This window comes from Oncorhynchus mykiss, chromosome 9 (assembly GCF_013265735.2).
Source record: "Oncorhynchus mykiss isolate Arlee chromosome 9, USDA_OmykA_1.1, whole genome shotgun sequence".
Lineage (NCBI taxonomy): Eukaryota > Metazoa > Chordata > Actinopteri > Salmoniformes > Salmonidae > Oncorhynchus > Oncorhynchus mykiss.
The window spans coordinates 73,947,065-73,972,741 of record NC_048573.1 but is presented as its reverse complement, the minus strand read 5'-3'; the positions used below and the strand labels follow the sequence as shown (position 1 = coordinate 73,972,741).

General features: G+C 48.4%; 1 protein-coding gene across 1 annotated transcript in view; it reads left to right on the top strand.

Moving 5' to 3' along the window:
* Window positions 1-25,677, top strand: part of LOC110531282 (XK-related protein 7-like) — a 161,146-nt gene that overhangs the window by 83,385 nt on the left and 52,084 nt on the right. The window contains exon 2 of the mRNA XM_036986976.1: window positions 9,425-9,618. Coding sequence (XP_036842871.1) covers window positions 9,425-9,618 — 194 coding nt within the window. The remainder of the gene's footprint in view (window positions 1-9,424; window positions 9,619-25,677) is intronic.

The window sequence follows — 25,677 nt, the reverse complement described above, 5'->3', positions numbered from 1 at the left end:
TGTGATACCTGGTATCTGTCCTGTATCTGTGTGATATCTGGTATCTTTCCTGTGTCTGTGTGATACCTGGTATCTGTCCTGTGTCTGTGTGATACCTGGTATCTGTCCTGTGTCTGTGTGATACCTGGTATCTGTCCTGTGTCTGTGTGATACCTTGGTATCTGTCCTGTGTCTGTGTGATACCTTGGTATCTGTCCTGTGTCTGTGTGATACCTTGGTATCTGTCCTGTGTCTGTGTGATACCTGGTATCTGTCCTGTGTCTGTGTCTGTGTCTGTGTGATACCTGGTATCTGTCCTGTGTCTGTGTCTGTGTCTGTGTGATACCTGGTATCTGTCCTGTGTCTGTGTCTGTGTCTGTGTGATACCTGGTATCTATCCTGTGTCTGTGTGATACCTGGTATCTGTCCTGTGTCTGTGTGATACCTGGTATCTGTCCTGTGTCTGTGTGATACCTGGTATCTGTCCTGTGTCTGTGTCTGTGTCTGTGTGATACCTGGTATCTGTCCTGTGTCTGTGTCTGTGTCTGCGTCTGTGTGTGTGTCTGTGTGATACCTGGTATCTGTCCTGTGTCTGTGTCTGTGTGTGTGTGATACCTGGTATCTGTCCTGTGTCTGTGTCTGTGTAATACCTGTTTTTTTGTCAGAGGGAGATGTAGTATTGGGGGTTGAAGTATTGAGAGTAATTGGTGTTATAGTGGAGCGTAATGTATATCAGGCCAAAGGACTCAGCCTCTCATGGTCTGAGTCCTTTAGGTGCCTTTTGATAAACTCCAAGTGGGCTGTCATGTACCTTTTACTGAGGAGTGGCTTCCGTCTGGCCACTCTACCATAAAGGCCTGATTGATGGAGTGCTGCAGAGATGGTTGTCCTTCTGGAAGGTTCCCCCATCTCCGCAGAGGAACTCTGTAGCTCTGTCAGAGTGACCATCGGGTTCTTGGTCATCTCCCTGACCGAGGCCATTCTCCCCTGATTGCTCAGTTTGGCCGGGCGGCCAGCTCTAGGAAGAGTCTTGGTGGTTCCAAACTTGTTCCATTTAAGAATGATGGAGGCCACTGTGTTCTTGGGGACCTTCAATGCTGCAGACATTTTTTGGTACCCTTCCCCAGATCTGTGCCTCGAAACCTGTCTAGGAGTATCATGTAAATCACTGTCAGTTTGGTTAAGGTTAGGGTAAGGGTATGGGTTAATTGATGTAGCAAAGAGAGGTGGATCATGTTGAGCTACATTTATAAGCTGTAGAATTGCGAGATCATTTTTTAGATGTGTAGTACTGAGAGCGGTTGGATCTACGGGCATGGAGAGTGGTGTCCTGAGCGGCAGCAGTGGGAGCTCCGGCAGGCTGTTATGTACGTGGCTCAGCTTCGAGGGTGACAGACTGACAGGTCCACATTAGGGAGAGGATTCTTGGATACTCTGTCTTGTCAATCATCCACAGCCTGACAGCTCCAAACAGTACCAGCCAGCCTGGAATGACAGACAGACAGACAGACAGACAGACAGACAGACAGACAGACAGACAGACAGACAGACAGACAGACAAAGAGACAGACAGACAGACAAAGAGACAGACAGACAGACAGACAGACAGACAGACAGACAGACAGACAGACAGACAGACAGACAGACAGACAGACAGACAGACAGACAGACAGACAGCTACTATTCAGGGATACTCACTCATTCATGTTCCTATTTTCTCTCTCTCTCTCTCTCTCTCTCTCTCTCTCTCTGTCTCTCTCTCTGTCTCTCTCTGTCTCTCTCTCTGTCTCTCTCTCTCTCTCTCTGTCTCTCTCTCTCTCTCTCTCTCTCACAAATCATTTTAGTTAGAACCAGTTTCTGAGGAAGGTCTCTCATCCATGGCTGAAGCACGTGATCCTGCATGGTGCTAGTTCATGTGGAGAGAACAAATCCCCTTTCTGTAACGGAGGTCTCCTCTCCTCTCTTCAGAACACCAGCCATTGATTCACGTGACAAGCCAGTCGGCCAAGTTCAAAACGCCTGGTTCACACCAATACCATTCCATTAACTTGAACCTGCTGATGCATAGAATGATCCTCAGTGGAGACGGAGGACATTATGAGACTGGCCGACTGAAACAAAGAGCCGAGAGAGCAAATCAAAAGAGCTACTACTGACTCCTCAGTGTAATGTAGACGACTGACTCCTCAGTGTAATGTAGACTACTGACTCCTCAGTGTAATGTAGACGTCTGACTCCTCAGTGTAATGTAGACTACTGACTCCTCAGTGTAATGTAGACGACTGACTCCTCAGTGTAATGTAGACTACTGACTCCTCAGTGTAATGTAGACGTCTGACTCCTCAGTGTAATGTAGACTACTGACTCCTCAGTGTAATGTAGACGACTGACTCCTCAGTACGATGTAGACTACTGACTCTTCAGTACGATGTAGACTACTGACTCCTCAGTGTAATGTAGACGACTGACTCCTCAGTATGATGTAGACTACTGACTCTTCAGTATAATGTAGACTACTGACTCCTCAGTATAATGTAGACTACTGACTCCTCAGTGTAATGTAGACGACTGACTCCTCAGTGTAATGTAGACTACTGACTCCTCAGTGTAATGTAGACGACTGACTCCTCAGTACGATGTAGACTACTGACTCTTCAGTACGATGTAGACTACTGACTCCTCAGTGTAATGTAGACGACTGACTCCTCAGTACGATGTAGACTACTGACTCTTCAGTACGATGTAGACTACTGACTCCTCAGTGTAATGTAGACTACTGACTCCTCAGTACGATGTAGACTACTGACTCCTCAGTACAATGTAGACTACTGACTCCTCAGTGTAATGTAGACTACTGACTCCTCAGTACGATGCAGACTACTGACTCCTCAGTGTAATGTAGACTACTGACTCCTCAGTGTAATGTAGACTACTGACTCCTCAGTGTAATGTAGACTACTGACTCAGTACGATGTAGACTACTGACTCCTCAGTACGATGCAGACTACTGACTCAGTACGATGTAGACTACTGACTCCTCAGTACAATGCAGACTATTGACTCCTCAGTGTAATGTAGACTACTGACTCCTCAGTGTAATGTAGACTACTGACTCCTCAGTGTAATGTAGACTACTGACTCTTCAGTACGATGCAGACTACTGACTCAGTACGATGTAGACTACTGACTCCTCAGTGTAATGTAGACTACTTACTCAGTACGATGTAGACTACTGACTCAGTACGATGCAGACTACTGACTCAGTACGATGCAGACAACTGACTCAGTACGATGCAGACTACTGACTCCTCAGTGTAATGTAGACTACTTCTCCTCAGTACGATGCAGACAACTGACTCAGTACGATGTAGACTACTGACTCCTCAGTGTAATATAGACTACTGACTCCTTAGTGTAATGTAGACTACTGACTCCTAGGTACGATGCAGACTACTGACTCAGTACGATGCAGACTACTGACTCAGTACGATCTAGACTACTGACTCCTCAGTACGATGTAGACTACTGACTCAGTCAGATGTAGACGACTGACTCCTCAGTGTAATGTAGACTACTGACTCAGTACGATCTAGACTACTGACTCCTCAGTACGATGCAGACTACTGACTCCTCAGTACGATGCAGACTACTGACTCCTCAGTACGATGTAGACTACTGACTCAGTACGATGCAGACTACTGACTCAGTCAGATGTAGACTACTGACTCCTCAGTGTAATGTAGACTACTGACTCAGTACGATCTAGACTACTGACTCCTCAGTACGATGCAGACTACTGACTCAGTACGATGCAGACTACTGACTCAGTACGATGCAGACTACTGACTCAGTACGATGTAGACTACTGACTCCTCAGTATAATGTAGACCACTGACTCCTCAGTGTAATGTAGACCACTGACTCCTCAGTGTAATGTAGACTCCTGACTCCTCAGTACGATGTAGACTACTGACTCCTCAGTACGATGTAGACTACTGACTCTTCAGTACGATGTAGACTACTGACTCCTCAGTGTAATGTAGACGACTGACTCCTCAGTACGATGTAGACTACTGACTCTTCAGTACGATGTAGACTACTGACTCCTCGGTGTAATGTAGACTACTGACTCCTCAGTACGATGTAGACTACTGACTCCTCAGTACAATGTAGACTACTGACTCCTCAGTGTAATGTAGACTACTGACTCCTCAGTACGATGCAGACTACTGACTCCTCAGTGTAATGTAGACTACTGACTCCTCAGTGTAATGTAGACTACTGACTCCTCAGTGTAATGTAGACTACTGACTCAGTACGATGTAGACTACTGACTCCTCAGTACGATGCAGACTACTGACTCAGTACGATGTAGACTACTGACTCCTCAGTACAATGCAGACTATTGACTCCTCAGTGTAATGTAGACTACTGACTCCTCAGTGTAATGTAGACTACTGACTCCTCAGTGTAATGTAGACTACTGACTCTTCAGTACGATGCAGACTACTGACTCAGTACGATGTAGACTACTGACTCCTCAGTGTAATGTAGACTACTTACTCAGTACGATGTAGACTACTGACTCAGTACGATGCAGACTACTGACTCAGTACGATGCAGACAACTGACTCAGTACGATGCAGACTACTGACTCCGCAGTGTAATGTAGACTACTTCTCCTCAGTACGATGCAGACAACTGACTCAGTACGATGTAGACTACTGACTCCTCAGTGTAATATAGACTACTGACTCCTCAGTGTAATGTAGACTACTGACTCCTAGGTACGATGCAGACTACTGACTCAGTACGATGCAGACTACTGACTCAGTACGATCTAGACTACTGACTCCTCAGTACGATGTAGACTACTGACTCAGTCAGATGTAGACGACTGACTCCTCAGTGTAATGTAGACTACTGACTCAGTACGATCTAGACTACTGACTCCTCAGTACGATGCAGACTACTGACTCCTCAGTACGATGCAGACTACTGACTCCTCAGTACGCTGTAGACTACTGACTCAGTACGATGCAGGCTACTGACTCAGTCAGATGTAGACTACTGACTCCTCAGTGTAATGTAGACTACTGACTCAGTACGATCTAGACTACTGACTCCTCAGTACGATGCAGACTACTGACTCAGTACGATGCAGACTACTGACTCAGTACGATGCAGACTACTGACTCAGTACGATGTAGACTACTGACTCCTCAGTATAATGTAGACCACTGACTCCTCAGTGTAATGTAGACCACTGACTCCTCAGTGTAATGTAGACTCCTGACTCCTCAGTACGATGTAGACTACTGACTCCTCAGTACGATGTAGACTACTGACTCCTCAGTATAATGTAGACTACTGACTCCTCAGTGTAATGTAGACTAGTATAATGTAGACTACTGACTGGTGGGCACTGCTGCCTTGTAGTGGTGGACCTGGTCGTAAGTGGTTTTCGCGGCACATGGGAAATACTTGTGTTTGCCCGCTAGTATGGTAGCAGGGTGGAGATAACCACTTGTATGGTAGCAGGGTGGAGATAACCACTAGTTTGTTAGCAGGGTGGAGATAACCACTAGTATGTTAGCAGGGTGGATATAACCACTAGTATGTTAGCAGGGTGGAAGTCTTTTCGTGGTAACAGGGTGGAGATAACCACTTGTATCGTAGCAGGGTGGAGATAACCACTTGTATGGTAGCAGGGTGGAGATAACCGCTTGTATGTTAGCAGGGTGGAGATAACCGCTTGTATGTTAGCAGGGTGGAGATAACCACTTGTATGTTAGCAGGGTGGCGATAACCACTTGTATGTTAGCAGGGTGGAGATAACCACTTGTATGTTAGCAGGGTGGAAGTCTTTTCATGGTAGCAGGGTGGAGATAACCACTTGTATGTTAGCAGGGTGGAAGTATTTTCATGGTAACAGGGTGGAGATAACCACTTGTATGGTAGCAGGGTGGAAGTGTTTCCATGGTAGCAGGGTGGAGATAACCACTTGTGTGTTGGGGTAAAGTAGAAGAAGCTTTTTCAATCACTCCCTTTCCTGCTGTGTTCTCAGATTGTTTGTGCCTGGGTGTATTTTCATGTGGCTGCGTGACCCTAGTAGGTCCTCAGACAGAAGGTCTAGGGTGCGCTGGGTGACCCTAGTAGATCCTCAGACAGAAGGTCTAGGTTGCGCTGGATGTTTGGACACCATAGTTTAGAGGGGGGGGGGGGGGGGGGGGGGGGGGGGGGTTGTCAGGAAGGCTATCAGGGTGGCTGACAGTGGGGGTGCTCAGAGGGTGTGGGATCCCCGAGGCTTGGGGGGGATTTTATTTATTTGAGGCTATGGTCAGGGGCTGAGGTGTGCTGATCTGCTGGCTTCTCTGCCGGGGTTGCCAGCTCTCCAATGGGTTGTTCTCCATTAACACTGTGTTAACCTAACCTCCAGACGAGCTTCAACGCCAAACAACTCTCCTTCCATGGCCTCCAACTGCTCTTAAATACAAGTAAAACTAAATGCATGCTCTTCAACCGATCACTGCCCGCACCTGCCCGCCAGTCCAGCATCACTACTCTGGACGGTTCTGACTTTGAATATGTGGACAACCACAAATACCCAGGAGTCTGGTTAGACTGTAAACTCTCCTTCCAGACTCACATTAAACATCTCCAATCCAAAATTAAATCTAGAATCGGCTTCCTATATCGCAACAAAGCCTCCTTCACTCATGCTGCCAAACATACCCTCGTAAAACTGACCATCCTACCGATCCTCGACTTCGGTGATGTCATCTATAAAATAGCCTCCAACCCTCTACTCAACAAATTGGATGCAGTTTATCACAGTGCCATCCGTTTTATCACCAAAGCCCCATACACTACTCACCACTGCGACCTGTACGCTCTCGTTCGTTGGCCCTCGCTTCATACTCGTCGCCAAACCCACTGGCTACAGGTTATTTACAAGTCTCTGCTAGGTAAAGCCCCGCCTTATCTCACCTCACTGGTCACCATAGCAGCACCCACTCATAGCACGTACTCCAGCAGGTATATCTCACTGGTCATCCCCAAAGCCAATTCCTACTTTGGCCGCCTTTCCTTCTAGTTCTCTGCTGCTAATGACTGGAACGAACTGCAAAAATCTCTGAAGCTGGAGACTCATATCTCCCTCACTAGCTTTAAGCACCAACTGTCAGAGCAGCTCACAGATCGTTGCACCTGTACATAGCCCATCTGTAAACAGCCCATCCAACTACCTCATCCCCATACTGTATTTATTTATTTATTTATTTTGCTACTTTGCACCCCAGTATCTCTACCTGCACATTCATCTTCTGCCGATCTACCAATATTGTAATTACTTCGCCACCATGGCCTATTTATTGCCTTAACCCCCTTAACTTACCTCATTTGCACTCACTGTATATAGACTTTTTGTTTTCTTTTGTTCTACTGTATTATTGACTGTATGTTTTGTTTATTCCATGTGTAACTCTGTGTTGTTGTATTGTGTCGAATTGCTACGCTTTATCTTGGCCAGGTCGCAGTTGCAAATGAGAACATGTTCTCAACTAGCCTACCTGGTTAAATAAAGGTGTTCTCAACTAGCCTACCTGGTTAAATAATGGTGAAATTATCCTCCAGCAGTCTGATCCTCTCCTCTAGTGCTCCGCTCTTCTCCTGCTCCTGCACTTTCTCCTGTTGATGTTGTCTCACCACAGTCCAGACTGCAGATATGTCTCTCTCCACCTCCAGCTCTCCAGGTCTGGTTGAGGCGTAATGTTGAGCTGGACTATTTCTTTGTGCTGACTGAAGTGTAATCACCTGCTGTTCCAGCTCCACCTACCTTACCTCCAGCTGGGTGAATGTATCCTTCATTTCAATGAGGGAGTAGTGCTCTGTGCTGGGAGGTTGACTTTCCGTTTACGATTGCTCGTCTGTGGGTTTGTTTAACTTCTTCTACATTAATTCCACATTTCCATAAACTTCAAAGTGTTTCCTTTCAAATGGTACCAAGAATATGCATATCCTTGCTTCAGGGCCTGAGCTACAGGCAGTTAGATTTGGGTATGTCATTTTAGGAGGAAATTGAAAAAAAAGGGGGTGGATCCTTAAGAGGATATTATTAATTGTAGCTTCAGATTAAACAGGATTTACTCAGTTCCAGGTTGGATGGTGTTTTCAGGTTTCTGTTGTTTGTTCTCCAGATATTTTGCTGTATAGACCTTGGAAATAAGAATCTTTGGTAGTAGGAATCCTTCCAGGTTAAATTTGTCCAAAATCATATTGTAGGTTTGGAGTTTTGATTTGGAGTGAAGGTTATATTGTAGAGGGTAGTACGTTGTAAAAATCCAAGTTTATCGAACTCTAAATCTATATTTTTGTAAAAACAAAAAATGCAGGAGCTCATCTGCTTGTCTGTTCTCTCTCTCAATTCAATTCAATTCAAGGGGCTTTATTGGCATGGAAAACATGTGTTAACATTGCCAAAGCAAGTGAGGTAGATAATATTCAAAAGTGAAATAAACAATAGAAATTAACGAGAGAGAGAGAGAGAGAGAGAGAGAGAGAGAGAGAGAGAGAGAGAGAGAGAGAGAGAGAGAGAGAGAGAGACAGACAGACAGACAGACAGACAGACAGACAGACAGACAGACAGACAGACAGACAGACAGACAGACAGACAGACAGACAGAGGGTAAAGTGAGTGGCTGCTGTGTAGTAAAGACAGGCAAGTAAGAGGAAGAAAGCACATTATTTGCAGTGGTGTAGATTTCCTCTGTGTAACCATGTGAGTTTCCTGCCTGGCTGCATGCTGACTGTGGAGTGTTTGGTCTGTTTGTCTGTAGACTGGAACCTGTCTGGGACTAGGCCCTGAACCTGTCTGGGACTAGGCCCTGAACCTGTCTGGGACTAGGCCCTGAACCTGTCTGGGACTAGGCCCTGAACCTGTCTGGGACTAGGCCCTGAACCTGTCTGAGGCTAGGCCCTGAACCTGTCTGGGACTAGGCCCTGAACCTGTCTGAGGCTAGGCCCTGAACCTGTCTGGGACTAGGCCCTGAACCTGTTTGGGGCTAGGCCCTGAACCTGTCTGGGACTAGGCCCTGAACCTGTTTGGGACTAGGCCCTGAACCTGTCTGGGACTAGGCCCTGAACCTGTCTGGGACTAGGCCCTGAACCTGTCTGGGACTAGGCCCTGAACCTGTCTGGGACTAGGCCCTGAACCTGTCTGGGACTAGGCAGGGTTAACGTAAAGCACTTTGTGACAACTGTTTTGTTAAATGCTCTATGTAAATACATTGTTGATTGATTAGTCGGTTGGCTGATTGATTAGTCGGTTGGCTGATTGGTTAGTCGGTTGGCTGATTGGTTGATTGACTGATTCATCGATCGACCTGCTCGACTGACTGATTGACAGACTGATCAACTGACACTCATCCCCCTTCCTCCTCTACAGGTATGTCCACGCCCTCTACCTGGGCGCCCAGAGCAGTTGGCACGGCAACCGCGGTCACTTCCACTGGAGGTTGATGTGTGAGTGTGCTGACATCACCATGCTGAGGCTGCTGGAGGCCTTCCTGAAGAGCGCTCCTCAGCTGGTGCTACAACTCAGCATCATGATACATGCCAACCACGTCCTGCCACTACAGGGTGAGTAGGCATCTGTGTGTGCAGGAGGGGGATGTGTGAAGTGTGTGTGGCTGGCTGGCTGGCTCTCCTCTGTGGGGTGTGTTTGTGAACAGAGCCCCAGGACCAGCTTGCTTAGGGGACTTGGAAGGTTTGGAAATCTCTCTCGCTCTCGCTCTCTCTCTCTCTCTCATGCAGAGAGAGAGAGAGAGAGAGAGAGAGAGGGGCGTAGCACAATTGGCCTAGCGTCGTCCGGGTTAGGAAGGGTTTGGCGGTAGGGATATCCTTGTCTCATCGCGCACCAGCAACTCCTGTGGCAGGCCGGGCGCAGTGCACGCTAACCAAGGTTGGCAGATGCACGGTGTTTCCTCCGTCTGGCTTCCGGGTTGGATGCGCGCTGTGTTAAGAAGCAGTGCGGCTTGGTTGGGTTGTGTATCGGAGGATGCATGGTAGCTACTAACAATTGGATAACACAAAATTGGGGAGAAAAAGGGGGTATTTTTGTGGGGGTAAGATGTTTAGGGCCTTCCTCTGACACCACCTGGTATAGAGGTCCTGGATGGTAGGGAGCTCTGTACCACTGACGTACCGGGCCATACGTACTACCCTCTGTAGCGCCTTGCAGTCGGGAGCCAAGCAGTTGCTTTACCAAGTGGTGATGCAGCCAGTCAAGTTGCTCTCGATGGTGCAGCACACTTTTTGAAGATCAGAGGGCCCATGCCAAATCGTTCAACCTACTGAGGGGGGAAGCGACGTTGTCATGCCCTCTTCACGATTGTCTTGGTGTGTGAGGACCATGTTAATTCCTTTGTGATGTGGAAACCGAGGAACTTGAGGCTCTCGACCCACTCCACTACTCCCCCGTAGATGTGGATGGGGGCGTGCTGGGCCCTCAGTTTCCTGTTGTCCACGATCAGCTCCATTGTCTTGCTGACGTTGACGAAGAGGTGGTTGTCAAATCAAATCAAATCAAATGTATTTATATAGCCCTTCGTACATCAGCTGATATCTCAAAGTGCTGTACAGAAACCCAGCCTAAAACCACAAACAGCAAGCAATGCAGGTGTAGAAGCACGGTGGCTAGGAAAAACTCCCTAGAAAGGCCAAAACCTAGGAAGAAACCTAGAGAGGAACCAGGCTATGTGGGGTGGCCAGTCCTCTTCTGGCTGTGCCGGGTGGAGATTATAACAGAACATGGCCAAGATGTTCAAATGTTCATAAAATGACCAGCATGGTCCAATAATAATAAGGCAGAACAGTTGAAACTGGAGCAGCAGCACGGCCAGGTGGACTGGGGACAGCAAGGAGTCATCATGTCAGGTAGTCCTGGGGCATGGTCCTAGGGCTCAGGTCCTCCGAGAGAGAGAAAGAAAGAGAGAAAGAGAGAATTAGAGAGAGCACACTTACATTCACACAGGACACCGAATAGGACAGGAGAAGTACTCCAGATATAACAAACTGACCCTAGCCCCCCGACACATAAACTACTGCAGCATAAATACTGGAAGCTGAGACAGGAGGGGTCAGGAGACACTGTGGCCCCATCCGAGGACACCCCCGGACAGGGCCAAACAGGAAGGATATAACCCCACCCACTTTGCCAAAGCACAGCCCCCATACCACTCTCTGATTGGGGATCATATTTAGGTAGCCATTTCTTCATGTGTGTTTGTGGGATCTTGTCTACGTTTAGTTGCCTGTCAGCACTATTTGTATGGCTTCACATTTCGTTCGTTGATTTTGTTGTTTTTTGTTCAGTGTTTTATTCATTAAAAGAGAATGCACGCATACCACGCTGCACATTGGTCTGATTTATACGACGATCGTTACAACATGACATCCAAACCAGTCCAATACTGTTAACAGGAACACACACCAGTCCAATAATGTTAATGAACAGGAACACACACCAGTCCAATAATGTTAACAGGAACACACACCAGTCCAATAATGTTAACAGGAAACACACCAGTCCAATACTGTTAACAGGAACACACACCAGTCCAATAATGTTAACAGGAACACACACCAGTCCAATACTGTTAACAGGAACACACACCAGTCCAATAATGTTAACAGGAACACACACCAGTCCAGTACTGTTAACAGGAACACACACCAGTCCAATACTGTTAGCAGGAACACACACCAGTTCAATATTGTTAACAGGAACACACACCAGTCCAATAATGTTAGCAGGAACACACACCAGTCCAATACTGTTAACAGGAACACACACCAGTCCAATAATGTTAACAGGAACACACCCCAGGCCAATACTGTTAACAGGAACACACACCAGTCCAATACTGTTAACAGGAACACACACCAGTCCAATACTGTTAACAGGAACACACACCAGTCCAATACTGTTAGCAGGAACACACCAGTCCAATAATGTTAACAGGAACACACCCCAGTCCAATATTGTTAACAGGAACACACACCAGTCCAATAATGTTAGCAGGAACACACACCAGTCCAATACTGTTAACAGGAACACACACCAGTCCAATAATGTTAACAGGAACACACACCAGTCCAATACTGTTAACAGGAACACACACCAGTCCAATAATGTTAACAGGAACACACCCCAGTCCAATACTGTTAACAGGAACACACCCCAGTGTTTAAAATTGAAAAAACAACATTCATTAGGAATTCTTAATCATCAATTATCATGTCAATAGTTTCACAACCTTGACATTTTTATTTTTTATTTCCAAGTAATCTGTGAGCTGCTCTGACAGCTGGTGCTTAAAGCTAGTGAGGGAGATACTGTAAGTGTTTCCAGTTTCAGAGATTTTTGTAGTTCATTCCAGTCATTGGCAGCAGAGAACTGGAAGGAGAGGCGGCCAAAGGAAGAATTGGTTTTGGGGGTGACCAGAGAGATATACCTGCTGGAGCGCATGCTACAGGTGGGTGATGCTACGGTAACCAGCGAGCTGATTGAGTATTGCTCTGTTCAAGTACAGTAGACTGTGATTTTGCTGTCATCTGATAGCTGACTGTGAACACTCTGAGAGACTCTGGGTTGAGGTCAGTGATAAAGTAGTCTACAGTACTACTGTCAAGAGATGAGCTGGAGCTGCATACCTGGTAATTTGGTGTACCTACCATAGGAGTCCCCCTCAAAGCCTACCATTGACTGTGTACACACAGGAGTTGTGAACCATTTTTGTTGGTTATGTTGTATTTGTGTCAAGGAGGGCATATGGGGGAGGGAATGCTGTCACCTCCAGGTAGCTGTTTGTCCCCCTGTGTGTGGCTGGTGATGCTGTGGTCTTGGCGTGGGTTCTCTCGGTGCAGGTCCTTCGAGAGGAGGTCTGGGAGGGTGTCTCGCTGGTCTGGGCGGGGTGTCCGTTGCTCTGTTGCTCCTGTGTGAGGTGCTGGGGCTACGGTTGAGGGTGATGTCCTTCAGGGACCTGGTAAAAGATGGGTATTGCTGCCTTGGAGAGGTGGAGCTGGTCATAAAGGCTGTTCAAGTCCAGGCTGGAGTGGTGGACCAGGTAGACATTAGGTTTTGGGGCACAGTCACGGGAAATGTTTGCATTCTCCTGCTGTGTGGTGGCAGGGTGAAAGTATTTTTGTGGTAGCTGTGGCCACCCTTTCCTGCTGGGCCCTTAGGTCATTTGTGCCTGTGTGAATTATGATGTGGCTGGGGGACCCTAGTCTGTCCCACGACAACACGCTCTAGGGCATGTCTAGTGTTTGGGCACCAGAGTTAAGCCACTTTGTGTTTGGGAAATAGTTTATCCTCTTGAATGTATTTGTCATTTGAGTCAATGAGGAGCACAATCTCTGGCTTTTGTGTGTCCTCAGTGGATGTGTGGGGGAGCTGACAGGGGATCTGTTACGTGTGCCTCTTAACTTTTTTTTTTAGCTTGGATGAAAAGGTGCCCATTGTAAACGGCCAGCTCCTCAGTCTCAGTTGCTAATATATGCATAGTATTAGTAGTATTGGATAGAAACCACTCTAAAGTTTCCAAAACTGTCAAAATATTGTCTGTGAGTATAACAGAACTGATATTGCAGGTGAAACACTGAGGAAAATCAAAGCAGGAAGTGGCTTCTATTTTGAAAACTCCATGTTCCATAGCCTCCCTTTGCTCCATTTAGAGGGATATCAACCAGATTCCTTTTCCTATCGCTTCCTCAAGGTGTCAACAGTCTTCAGACATAGTTTCAGGCTTTTATTTTGAAAAACGAGCCAGAACGATAACATCGCGTCAAGTGGTCACATGAGTTTTGCTCGCGCAACAGAGTTTGGATAGGTATTGCTTTTCCCTCTCCTACTGTGAAAGACATTTGCGGTTGATATATTATCGATTATATATTTTAAAAACAACCTGAGGGTTGATTATAAAAAAACGTTTGGAAACTATTTGGAATTTGTCTGCGTTGTCGTCACCGCTCTTTCCTGTGGATTTCTGAACATAACGCGACAAACAAACGGGGGTATTTTGGATCTAAAAAATAGTCTTTATGGAACAAAAGGAACATTTGTTGTCTAACTGGGATTCTTGTGAGTGAAAACATCCGAAGATCATCAAAGGTAAACAATTAATTTGATTTCTTTTCTGATTTTCGTGACCAAGCTACCTGATGCTAAGTGTACTTAATGTTTTGTCGTGCGATCGATGAACTTACACAAACGCTTGGATTGCTTTAGCTGTAAAGCATATTTTCAAAATCTGACACGACAGGTGGATTAACAAAAGGCTAATCTGTGTTTTCCTATATTGCACTTGTGATTTCATGAATATAAATATTTATAGTCATATTTATTGTATGTAGCGCTATGCTATTCAGCGGTTGTTGATGACACTTATACCGATATCGGGATTGCAGCCATAACAAGTTAAGTTATCTCACCTCAGTCCGTAGAGCATCCAGCTCTCTCAGACAAACTGTTGGTGTGTTCAGTACTGAGGAGGGGTGACTTACTCAGGATGGGGGAGTCGTCACAGAGAGCTTTTCCTGCTGTTCCTTCTCTTTGATCCCGTAAAAGTCCTGCTGGAACTGCATGAGGAAGCCCTGCTCCATTACTGTCCCAGACTGCTCCATTACTGTCCCAGACTGCTCCATTACTGTCCCAGACTGCTCCATTACTGTCCCAGACTGCTCCATTACTGTCCCAGACTGCTCCATTACTGTCCCAGACTGCTCCATTACTGTCCCAGACTGCTCCATTACTGTCCCAGATTGCTCCATTACTGTCCCAGACTGCTCCATTACTGTCCCAGACTGCTCCATTACTGTCCCAGACTGCTCCATTACTGTCCCAGACTGCTCCATTACTGTCCCAGATTGCTCCATTACTGTCCCAGACTGCTCCATTACTGTCCCAGACTGCTCCATTACTGTCCCAGACTGCTCCATTACTGTCCCAGATTGCTCCATTACTGTCCCAGACTGCTCCATTACTGTCCCAGACTGCACCGTTAATGTCCCAGATTGCACCATTACTGTCCCAGACTGCACCATTACTGTCCCAGACTGCACCACTACTGTCCCAGACTGCACCACTACTGTCCCAGACTGCTCCATTACTGTCCCAGACTGCACCATTACTGTCCCAGACTGCACCACTACTGTCCCAGACTGCTCCATTACTGTCCCAGACTGCACCACTACTGTCCCAGACTGCTCCATTACTGTCCCAGACTGCACCACTACTGTCCCAGACTGCACCACTACTGTCCCAGACTGCACCACTACTGTCCCGGACTGCACCACTACTGTCCCAGACTGCACCATCACTGTCCCAGACTGCTCCACTACTGTCCCAGACTGCACCACTACTGTCCCAGACTGCACCATTACTGTCCCAGACTGCTCCATTACTGTCCCAGACTGCACCATTACTGTCCCAGACTGCACCGTTACTGTCCCAGACGGCACCATTACTGTCCCAGACTGCACCGTTACTGTCCCAGACGGCACCATTACTGTCCCAGACTGCACCGCTACTGTTCCAGACTGCACTATTACTGTCCCAAACTGCTCCATTACTGTCCCAGACTGCTCCATTACTGTCCCAGATTGCTCCATTACTGTCCCAGACTGCTCCATTACTGTCCCAGACTGCTCCATTACTGTCCCAGACTGCTCCATTACTGTCCCAGACTGCTCCATTACTGTCCCAGATTGCTCCATTACTGTCCCAGACTGCTCCATTACTGTCCCAGACTGCTCCATTACTGTCCCAGACTGCTCCATTACTGTCCCAGATTGCTCCATTACTGTCCCAGACTGCTCCATTACTGTCCCAGACTGCACCGTTAATGTCCCAGACTGCACCATTACTGTCCCAGACTGCACCATTACTGTCCCAGACTGCTCCATTACTGTCCCAGACTGCTCAATTTCTGTCCCAGACTGCACCACTACTGTCCCAGACTGCACCATTACTGTCCCAGACTGCTCCATTACTGTCTGCACCATTACTGTCCCAGACTGCTCCATTACTGTCCCAGACTGCTCCATTACTGTCCCAGACTGCTCCATTACTGTCCCAGACTGCACCATTACTGTCCCAGACTGCACCATTACTGTCCCAGACTGTACCATTACTGTCCCAGACTGCTCCATTACTGTCCCAGACTGCACCATTACTGTCCCAGACTGCACCATTACTGTCCCAGACTGCACCATTACTGTCCCAGACTGCACCATTACTGTCCCAGACTGCACCACTACTGTCCCAGACTGCACCACTACTGTCCCAGACTGCTCCATTACTATCCCAGACTGCACCATTACTGTCCCAGACTGCACCATTACTGTCCCAGACTGTACCATTACTGTCCCAGACTGTACCATTACTGTCCCAGACTGTAGCATTACTGTCCCAGACTGCACCATTACTGTCCCAGACTGCACCATTACTGTCCCAGACTGCACCATTACTGTCCCAGATTGCACCATTACTGTCTACACCATTACTGTCCCAGACTGTAAATTACTGTCCCAGACTGCACCATTACTGTCCCAGACTGCACCATTACTGTCCCAGACTGCACCATTACTGTCCCAGACTGCACTATTACTGTCCCAGACTGCACCACTACTGTCCCAGACTGCACCATTACTGTCCCAGACTGCAACATTATTGTCCCAGACTGCACCATTACTGTCCCAGACTGCACCATTACTGTCCCAGACTGCACCATTACTGTCCCGAACTGCACCATTACTGTCCCAGACTGCTCCATTACTGTCCCAGACTGCACCTGTATTGTCCCAGACTGCACCATTACTGTCTCAGACTGTACCATTACTGTCCCAGACTTTACCATTACTGTCCCAGACTGTACCATTACTGTCCCAGACTGCTCCATTACTGTCCCAGACTGCACCATTACTGTCCCAGACTGCACCATTACTGTCCCAGACTGCACCATTACTGTCCCAGACTGCACTATTACTGTCCCAGACTGCACCACTACTGTCCCAGACTGCACCATTACTGTCCCAGACTGCAACATTATTGTCCCAGACTGCACCATTACTGTCCCAGACTGCACCATTACTGTCCCAGACTGCACCATTACTGTCCCGAACTGCACCATTACTGTCCCAGACTGCTCCATTACTGTCCCAGACTGCACCTTTATTGTCCCAGACTGCACCATTACTGTCCCAGACTGCAGCATTACTGTCCCAGACTGTACCATTACTTTCCCAGACTGCACAATTACTGTCCCAGACTGCACCATTACTGTCCCAGACTGTACCATTACTGTCCCAGACTGTACCATTACTGTCCCAGACTGTAGCATTACTGTCCCAGACTGCACCATTACTGTCCCAGACTGCACCATTACTGTCCCAGACTGCACCATTACTGTCCCAGATTGCACCATTACTGTCTACACCATTACTGTCCCAGACTGTACCATTACTGTCCCAGACTGCACCATTACTGTCCCAGACTGCACCATTACTGTCCCAGACTGCACCATTACTGTCCCAGACTGCACTATTACTGTCCCAGACTGCACCACTACTGTCCCACACTGCTCCATTACTGTCCCAGACTGCAACATTATTGTCCCAGACTGCACCATTACTGTCCCAGACTGCACCATTACTGTCCCAGACTGCACCATTACTGTCCCGAACTGCACCATTACTGTCCCAGACTGCTCCATTACTGTCCCAGACTGCACCTTTATGGTCCCAGACTGCACCAATACTGTCTCAGACTGTACCATTACTGTCCCAGACTTTACCATTACTGTCCCAGACTGTACCATTACTGTCCCAGACTGCTCCATTACTGTCCCAGACTGCACCATTACTGTCCCAGACTGCACCATTACTGTCCCAGACTGCACCATTACTGTCCCAGACTGCACCATTACTGTCCCAGACTGCACCACTACTGTCCCAGACTGCACCATTACTGTCTGCACCATTACTGTCTACACCATTACTGTCCCAGACTGTACCATTACTGTCCCAGACTGCACCATTACTGTCCCAGACTGCTCCATTACTGTCCCAGACTGCACCATTACTGTTCCAGACTGCTCCATTACTGTCCCATACTGCTCCATTACTGTCCCAGACTGTAGCATTACTGTCCCAGACTGCACCACTACTGTCCCAGACTGCACCACTACTGTCCCAGACTGCACTATTACTGTCTGGACCATTACTGTCTACACCATTACTTTCCCAGACTGTACCATTACTGTCCCAGACTGCACCATTACTGTCCCAGACTGCACCATTACTGTCCCAGACTGCACCATTACTGTCCCAGACTGCACCATTACTGTCCCAGACTGCACCACTACTGTCCCAGACTGCACCATTACTGTCCCAGACTGCACCATTACTGTCCCAGACTGCACCATTACTGTCCCAGACTGCACCTCTACTGTCCCAGACTGCACCACTACTGTCCCAGACTGCTCCATTACTGTCCCAGACTGCACCATTACTGTCCCAGACTGCACCATTACTGTCCCAGACTGTACCATTACTGTCCCAGACTGTACCATTACTGTCCCAGACTGTAGCATTACTATCCCAGACTGCACCATTACTGTCCCAGACTGCACCATTACTGTCCCAGACTGCGCCAATACTGTCCCAGATTGCACCATTACTGTCTACACCATTACTGTCCCAGACTGTACCATTACTGTCCCAGACTGCACCATTACTGTCCCAGACTTCACCATTACTGTCCCAGACTGCACTATTACTGTCCCAGACTGCACCACTACTGTCCCAGACTGCTCCATTACTGTCCCAGACTGCACCATTACTGTCCCAGACTGCACCATTACTGTCCCAGACTGCACCATTACTGTCCCAGACTGCACCATTACTGTCCCAGACTGCACCACTACTGTCCCAGACTGCACCATTACTGTCTGCACCATTACTGTCTACACCATTACTGTCCCAGACTGTACCATTACTGTCCCAGACTGCACCATTACTGTACCAGACTGCTCCATTACTGTCCCAGACTGCACCATTACTGTTCCAGACTGCTCCATTACTGTCCCATACTGCTCCATTACTGTCCCAGACTGTAGCATTACTGTTCCAGACTGCACCACTACTGTCCCAGACTGCACCACTACTGTCCCAGACTGCACTATTACTGTCTGCACCATTACTGTCTACACCATTACTTTCCCAGACTGTACCATTACTGTCCCAGACTGCACCATTACTGTCCCAGACTGCACCATTACTGTCCCAGACTGCACCATTACTGTCCCAGACTGCACCATTACTGTCCCAGACTGCACCACTACTGTCCCAGACTGCACCATTACTGTCCCAGACTGCACCATTACTGTCCCAGACTGCACAATTACTGTCCCAGACTGCACCTCTACTGTCCCAGACTGCACCACTACTGTCCCAGACTGCTCCATTACTGTCCCAGACTGCACCTTTATTGTCCCAGACTGCACCATTACTGTCTCAGACTGTACCATTACTGTCCCAGACTTTACCATTACTGTCCCAGACTGTACCATTACTGTCCCAGACTGCTCCATTACTGTCCCAGACTGCACCATTACTGTCCCAGACTGCACCATTACTGTCCCAGACTGCACCATTACTGTCCCAGACTGCACCACTACTGTCCCAGACTGCACCATTACTGTCTGCACCATTACTGTCTACACCATTACTGTCCCAGACTGTACCATTACTGTCCCAGACTGCACCATTACTGTCCCAGACTGCTCCATTACTGTCCCAGACTGCACCATTACTGTCCCAGACTGCACCATTACTGTCCCAGACTGCATCATTACTGTCCCAGACTGCACCATTACTGTCCCAGACTGCACCACTACTGTCCCAGACTGCACCATTACTGTCTGCACCATTACTGTCTACACCATTACTGTCCCAGACTGTACCATTACTGTCCCAGACTGCACCATTACTGTCCCAGACTGCTCCATTACTGTCCCAGACTGCACCATTACTGTTCCAGACTGCTCCATTACTGTCCCATACTGCTCCATTACTGTCCCAGACTGCACCACTACTGTCCCAGACTGCACCACTACTGTCCCAGACTGCACTATTACTGTCTGCACCATTACTGTCTACACCATTACTTTCCCAGACTGTACCATTACTGTCCCAGACTGCACCATTACTGTCCCAGACTGCACCATTACTGTCCCAGACTGCACCATTACTGTCCCAGACTGCACCATTACTGTCCCAGACTGCACCACTACTGTCCCAGACTGCACCATTACTGTCCCAGACTGCACCATTACTGTCCCAGACTGCACCATTACTGTCCCAGACTGCACATCTACTGTCCCAGACTGCACCACTACTGTCCCAGACTGCTCCATTACTGTCCCAGACTGCACCATTACTGTCCCAGACTGCACCATTACTGTCCCAGACTGTACAATTACTGTCCCAGACTGTACCATTACTGTCCCAGACTGTAGCATTACTATCCCAGACTGCACCATTACTGTCCCAGACTGCACCATTACTGTCCCAGACTGCGCCATTACTGTCCCAGATTGCACCATTACTGTCTACACCATTACTGTCCCAGACTGTACCATTACTGTCCCAGACTGCACCATTACTGTCCCAGACTGCACCATTACTGTCCCAGACTGCACCATTACTGTCCCAGACTGCACTATTACTGTCCCAGACTGCACCACTACTGTCCCAGACTGCACCATTACTGTCCCAGACTGCAACATTATTGTCCCAGACTGCACCATTACTTTCCCAGACTGCACCATTACTGTCCAAGACTGCACCATTACTGTCCCGAACTGCACCATTACTGTCCCAGACTGCTCCATTACTGTCCCAGACTGCACCTTTATTGTCCCAGACTGCACCATTACTGTCCCAGACTGCAGCATTACTGTCCCAGACTGTACCATTACTTTCCCAGACTGCACCATTACTGTCCCAGACTTCACCATTACTGTCCCAGACTGTACCATTACTGTCCCAGACTGCACCATTACTGTCCCAGACTGCACCTCTACTGTCCCAGACTGCACCACTACTGTCCCAGACTGCTCCATTACTGTCCCAGACTGCACCTTTATTGTCCCAGACTGCACCATTACTGTCTCAGACTGTACCATTACTGTCCCAGACTTTACCATTACTGTCCCAGACTGTACCATTACTGTCCCAGACTGCTCCATTACTGTCCCAGACTGCACCATTACTGTCCCAGACTGCACCATTACTGTCCCAGACTGCACCATTACTGTCCCAGACTGCACCACTACTGTCCCAGACTGCACCATTACTGTCTGCACCATTACTGTCTACACCATTACTGTCCCAGACTGTACCATTACTGTCCCAGACTGCACCATTACTGTCCCAGACTGCTCCATTACTGTCCCAGACTGCACCATTACTGTCCCAGACTGCACCATTACTGTCCCAGACTGCATCATTACTGTCCCAGACTGCACCATTACTGTCCCAGACTGCACCACTACTGTCCCAGACTGCACCATTACTGTCTGCACCATTACTGTCTACACCATTACTGTCCCAGACTGTACCATTACTGTCCCAGACTGCACCATTACTGTCCCAGACTGCTCCATTACTGTCCCAGACTGCACCATTACTGTTCCAGACTGCTCCATTACTGTCCCATACTGCTCCATTACTGTCCCAGACTGCACCACTACTGTCCCAGACTGCACCACTACTGTCCCAGACTGCACTATTACTGTCTGCACCATTACTGTCTACACCATTACTTTCCCAGACTGTACCATTACTGTCCCAGACTGCACCATTACTGTCCCAGACTGCACCATTACTGTCCCAGACTGCACCATTACTGTCCCAGACTGCACCATTACTGTCCCAGACTGCACCACTACTGTCCCAGACTGCACTATTACTGTCCCAGACTGCACCACTACTGTCCCAGACTGCTCCATTACTGTCCCAGACTGCACCATTACTGTCCCAGACTGCACCATTACTGTCCCAGACTGCACCATTACTGTCCCAGACTGCACCATTACTGTCCCAGACTGCACCACTACTGTCCCAGACTGCACCATTACTGTCTGCACCATTACTGTCTACACCATTACTGTCCCAGACTGTACCATTACTGTCCCAGACTGCACCATTACTGTCCCAGACTGCTCCATTACTGTCCCAGACTGCACCATTACTGTTCCAGACTGCTCCATTACTGTCCCATACTGCTCCATTACTGTCCCAGACTGTAGCATTACTGTTCCAGACTGCACCACTACTGTCCCAGACTGCACCACTACTGTCCCAGACTGCACTATTACTGTCTGCACCATTACTGTCTACACCATTACTTTCCCAGACTGTACCATTACTGTCCCAGACTGCACCATTACTGTCCCAGACTGCACCATTACTGTCCCAGACTGCACCATTACTGTCCCAGACTGCACCATTACTGTCCCAGACTGCACCACTACTGTCCCAGACTGCACCATTACTGTCCCAGACTGCACCATTACTGTCCCAGACTGCACCATTACTGTCCCAGACTGCACCTCTACTGTCCCAGACTGCACCACTACTGTCCCAGACTGCTCCATTACTGTCCCAGACTGCACCTTTATTGTCCCAGACTGCACCATTACTGTCTCAGACTGTACCATTACTGTCCCAGACTTTACCATTACTGTCCCAGACTGTACCATTACTGTCCCAGACTGCTCCATTACTGTCCCAGACTGCACCATTACTGTCCCAGACTGCACCATTACTGTCCCAGACTGCACCATTACTGTCCCAGACTGCACCACTACTGTCCCAGACTGCACCATTACTGTCTGCACCATTACTGTCTACACCATTACTGTCCCAGACTGTACCATTACTGTCCCAGACTGCACCATTACTGTCCCAGACTGCTCCATTACTGTCCCAGACTGCACCATTACTGTCCCAGACTGCACCATTACTGTCCCAGACTGCATCATTACTGTCCCAGACTGCACCATTACTGTCCCAGACTGCACCACTACTGTCCCAGACTGCACCATTACTGTCTGCACCATTACTGTCTACACCATTACTGTCCCAGACTGTACCATTACTGTCCCAGACTGCACCATTACTGTCCCAGACTGCTCCATTACTGTCCCAGACTGCACCATTACTGTTCCAGACTGCTCCATTACTGTCCCATACTGCTCCATTACTGTCCCAGACTGCACCACTACTGTCCCAGACTGCACCACTACTGTCCCAGACTGCACTATTACTGTCTGCACCATTACTGTCTACACCATTACTTTCCCAGACTGTACCATTACTGTCCCAGACTGCACCATTACTGTCCCAGACTGCACCATTACTGTCCCAGACTGCACCATTACTGTCCCAGACTGCACCATTACTGTCCCAGACTGCACCACTACTGTCCCAGACTGCACCATTACTGTCCCAGACTGCACCATTACTGTCCCAGACTGCACCATTACTGTCCCAGACTGCACATCTACTGTCCCAGACTGCACCACTACTGTCCCAGACTGCTCCATTACTGTCCCAGACTGCACCATTACTGTCCCAGACTGCACCATTACTGTCCCAGACTGTACAATTACTGTCCCAGACTGTACCATTACTGTCCCAGACTGTAGCATTACTATCCCAGACTGCACCATTACTGTCCCAGACTGCACCATTACTGTCCCAGACTGCGCCATTACTGTCCCAGATTGCACCATTACTGTCTACACCATTACTGTCCCAGACTGTACCATTACTGTCCCAGACTGCACCATTACTGTCCCAGACTGCACCATTACTGTCCCAGACTGCACCATTACTGTCCCAGACTGCACTATTACTGTCCCAGACTGCACCACTACTGTCCCAGACTGCACCATTACTGTCCCAGACTGCAACATTATTGTCCCAGACTGCACCATTACTGTCCCAGACTGCACCATTACTGTCCAAGACTGCACCATTACTGTCCCGAACTGCACCATTACTGTCCCAGACTGCTCCATTACTGTCCCAGACTGCACCTTTATTGTCCCAGACTGCACCATTACTGTCCCAGACTGCAGCATTACTGTCCCAGACTGTACCATTACTTTCCCAGACTGCACCATTACTGTCCCAGACTGCACCATTACTGTCCCAGACTGTACCATTACTGTCCCAGACTGTACCATTACTGTCCCAGACTGTAGCATTACTGTCCCAGACTGCACCATTACTGTCCCAGACTGCACCATTACTGTCCCAGATTGCACCATTACTGTCTACACCATTACTGTCCCAGACTGTACCATTACTGTCCCAGACTGCACCATTACTGTCCCAGACTGCACCATTACTGTCCCAGACTGCACCATTACTGTCCCAGACTGCACTATTACTGTCCCAGACTGCACCACTACTGTCCCAGACTGCACCATTACTGTCCCAGACTGCAACATTATTGTCCCAGACTGCACCATTACTGTCCCAGACTGCACCATTACTGTCCCAGACTGCACCATTACTGTCCCGAACTGCACCATTACTGTCCCAGACTGCTCCATTACTGTCCCAGACTGCACCTTTATTGTCCCAGACTGCACCATTACTGTCTCAGACAGTACCATTACTGTCCCAGACTTTACCATTACTGTCCCAGACTGTACCATTACTGTCCCAGACTGCTCCATTACTGTCCCAGACTGCACCATTACTGTCCCAGACTGCACCATTACTGTCCCAGACTGCACCATTACTGTCCCAGACTGCACCACTACTGTCCCAGACTGCACCAATACTGTCTGCACCATTACTGTCTACACCATTACTGTCCCAGACTGTACCATTACTGTCCCAGACTGCACCATTACTGTCCCAGACTGCTCCATTACTGTCCCAGACTGCACCATTACTGTTCCAGACTGCTCCATTACTGTCCCATACTGCTCCATTACTGTCCCAGACTGTAGCATTACTGTCCCAGACTGCACCACTACTGTCCCAGACTGCACCACTACTGTCCCAGACTGCACTATTACTGTCTGCACCATTACTGTCTACACCATTACTTTCCCAGACTGTACCATTACTGTCCCAGACTGCACCATTACTGTCCCAGACTGCACCACTACTGTCCCAGACTGCACCATTACTGTCCCAGACTGCACCATTACTGTCCCAGACTGCACCATTACTGTCCCAGACTGCACGTCTACTGTCCCAGACTGCACCACTACTGTCCCAGACTGCTCCATTACTGTCCCAGACTGCACCATTACTGTCCCAGACTGCACCATTACTTTCCCAGACTGCACCATTACTGTCCCAGACTGCACTATTACTGTCCCAGACTGCACCACTACTGTCCCAGACTGCTCCATTACTGTCCCAGACTGCACCATTACTGTCCCAGACTGCACCATTACTGTCCCAGACTGCACCATTACTGTCCCAGACTGCACCACTACTGTCCCAGACTGCACCATTACTGTCTGCACCATTACTGTCTACACCATTACTGTCCCAGACTGTACCATTACTGTCCCAGACTGCACCATTACTGTCCCAGACTGC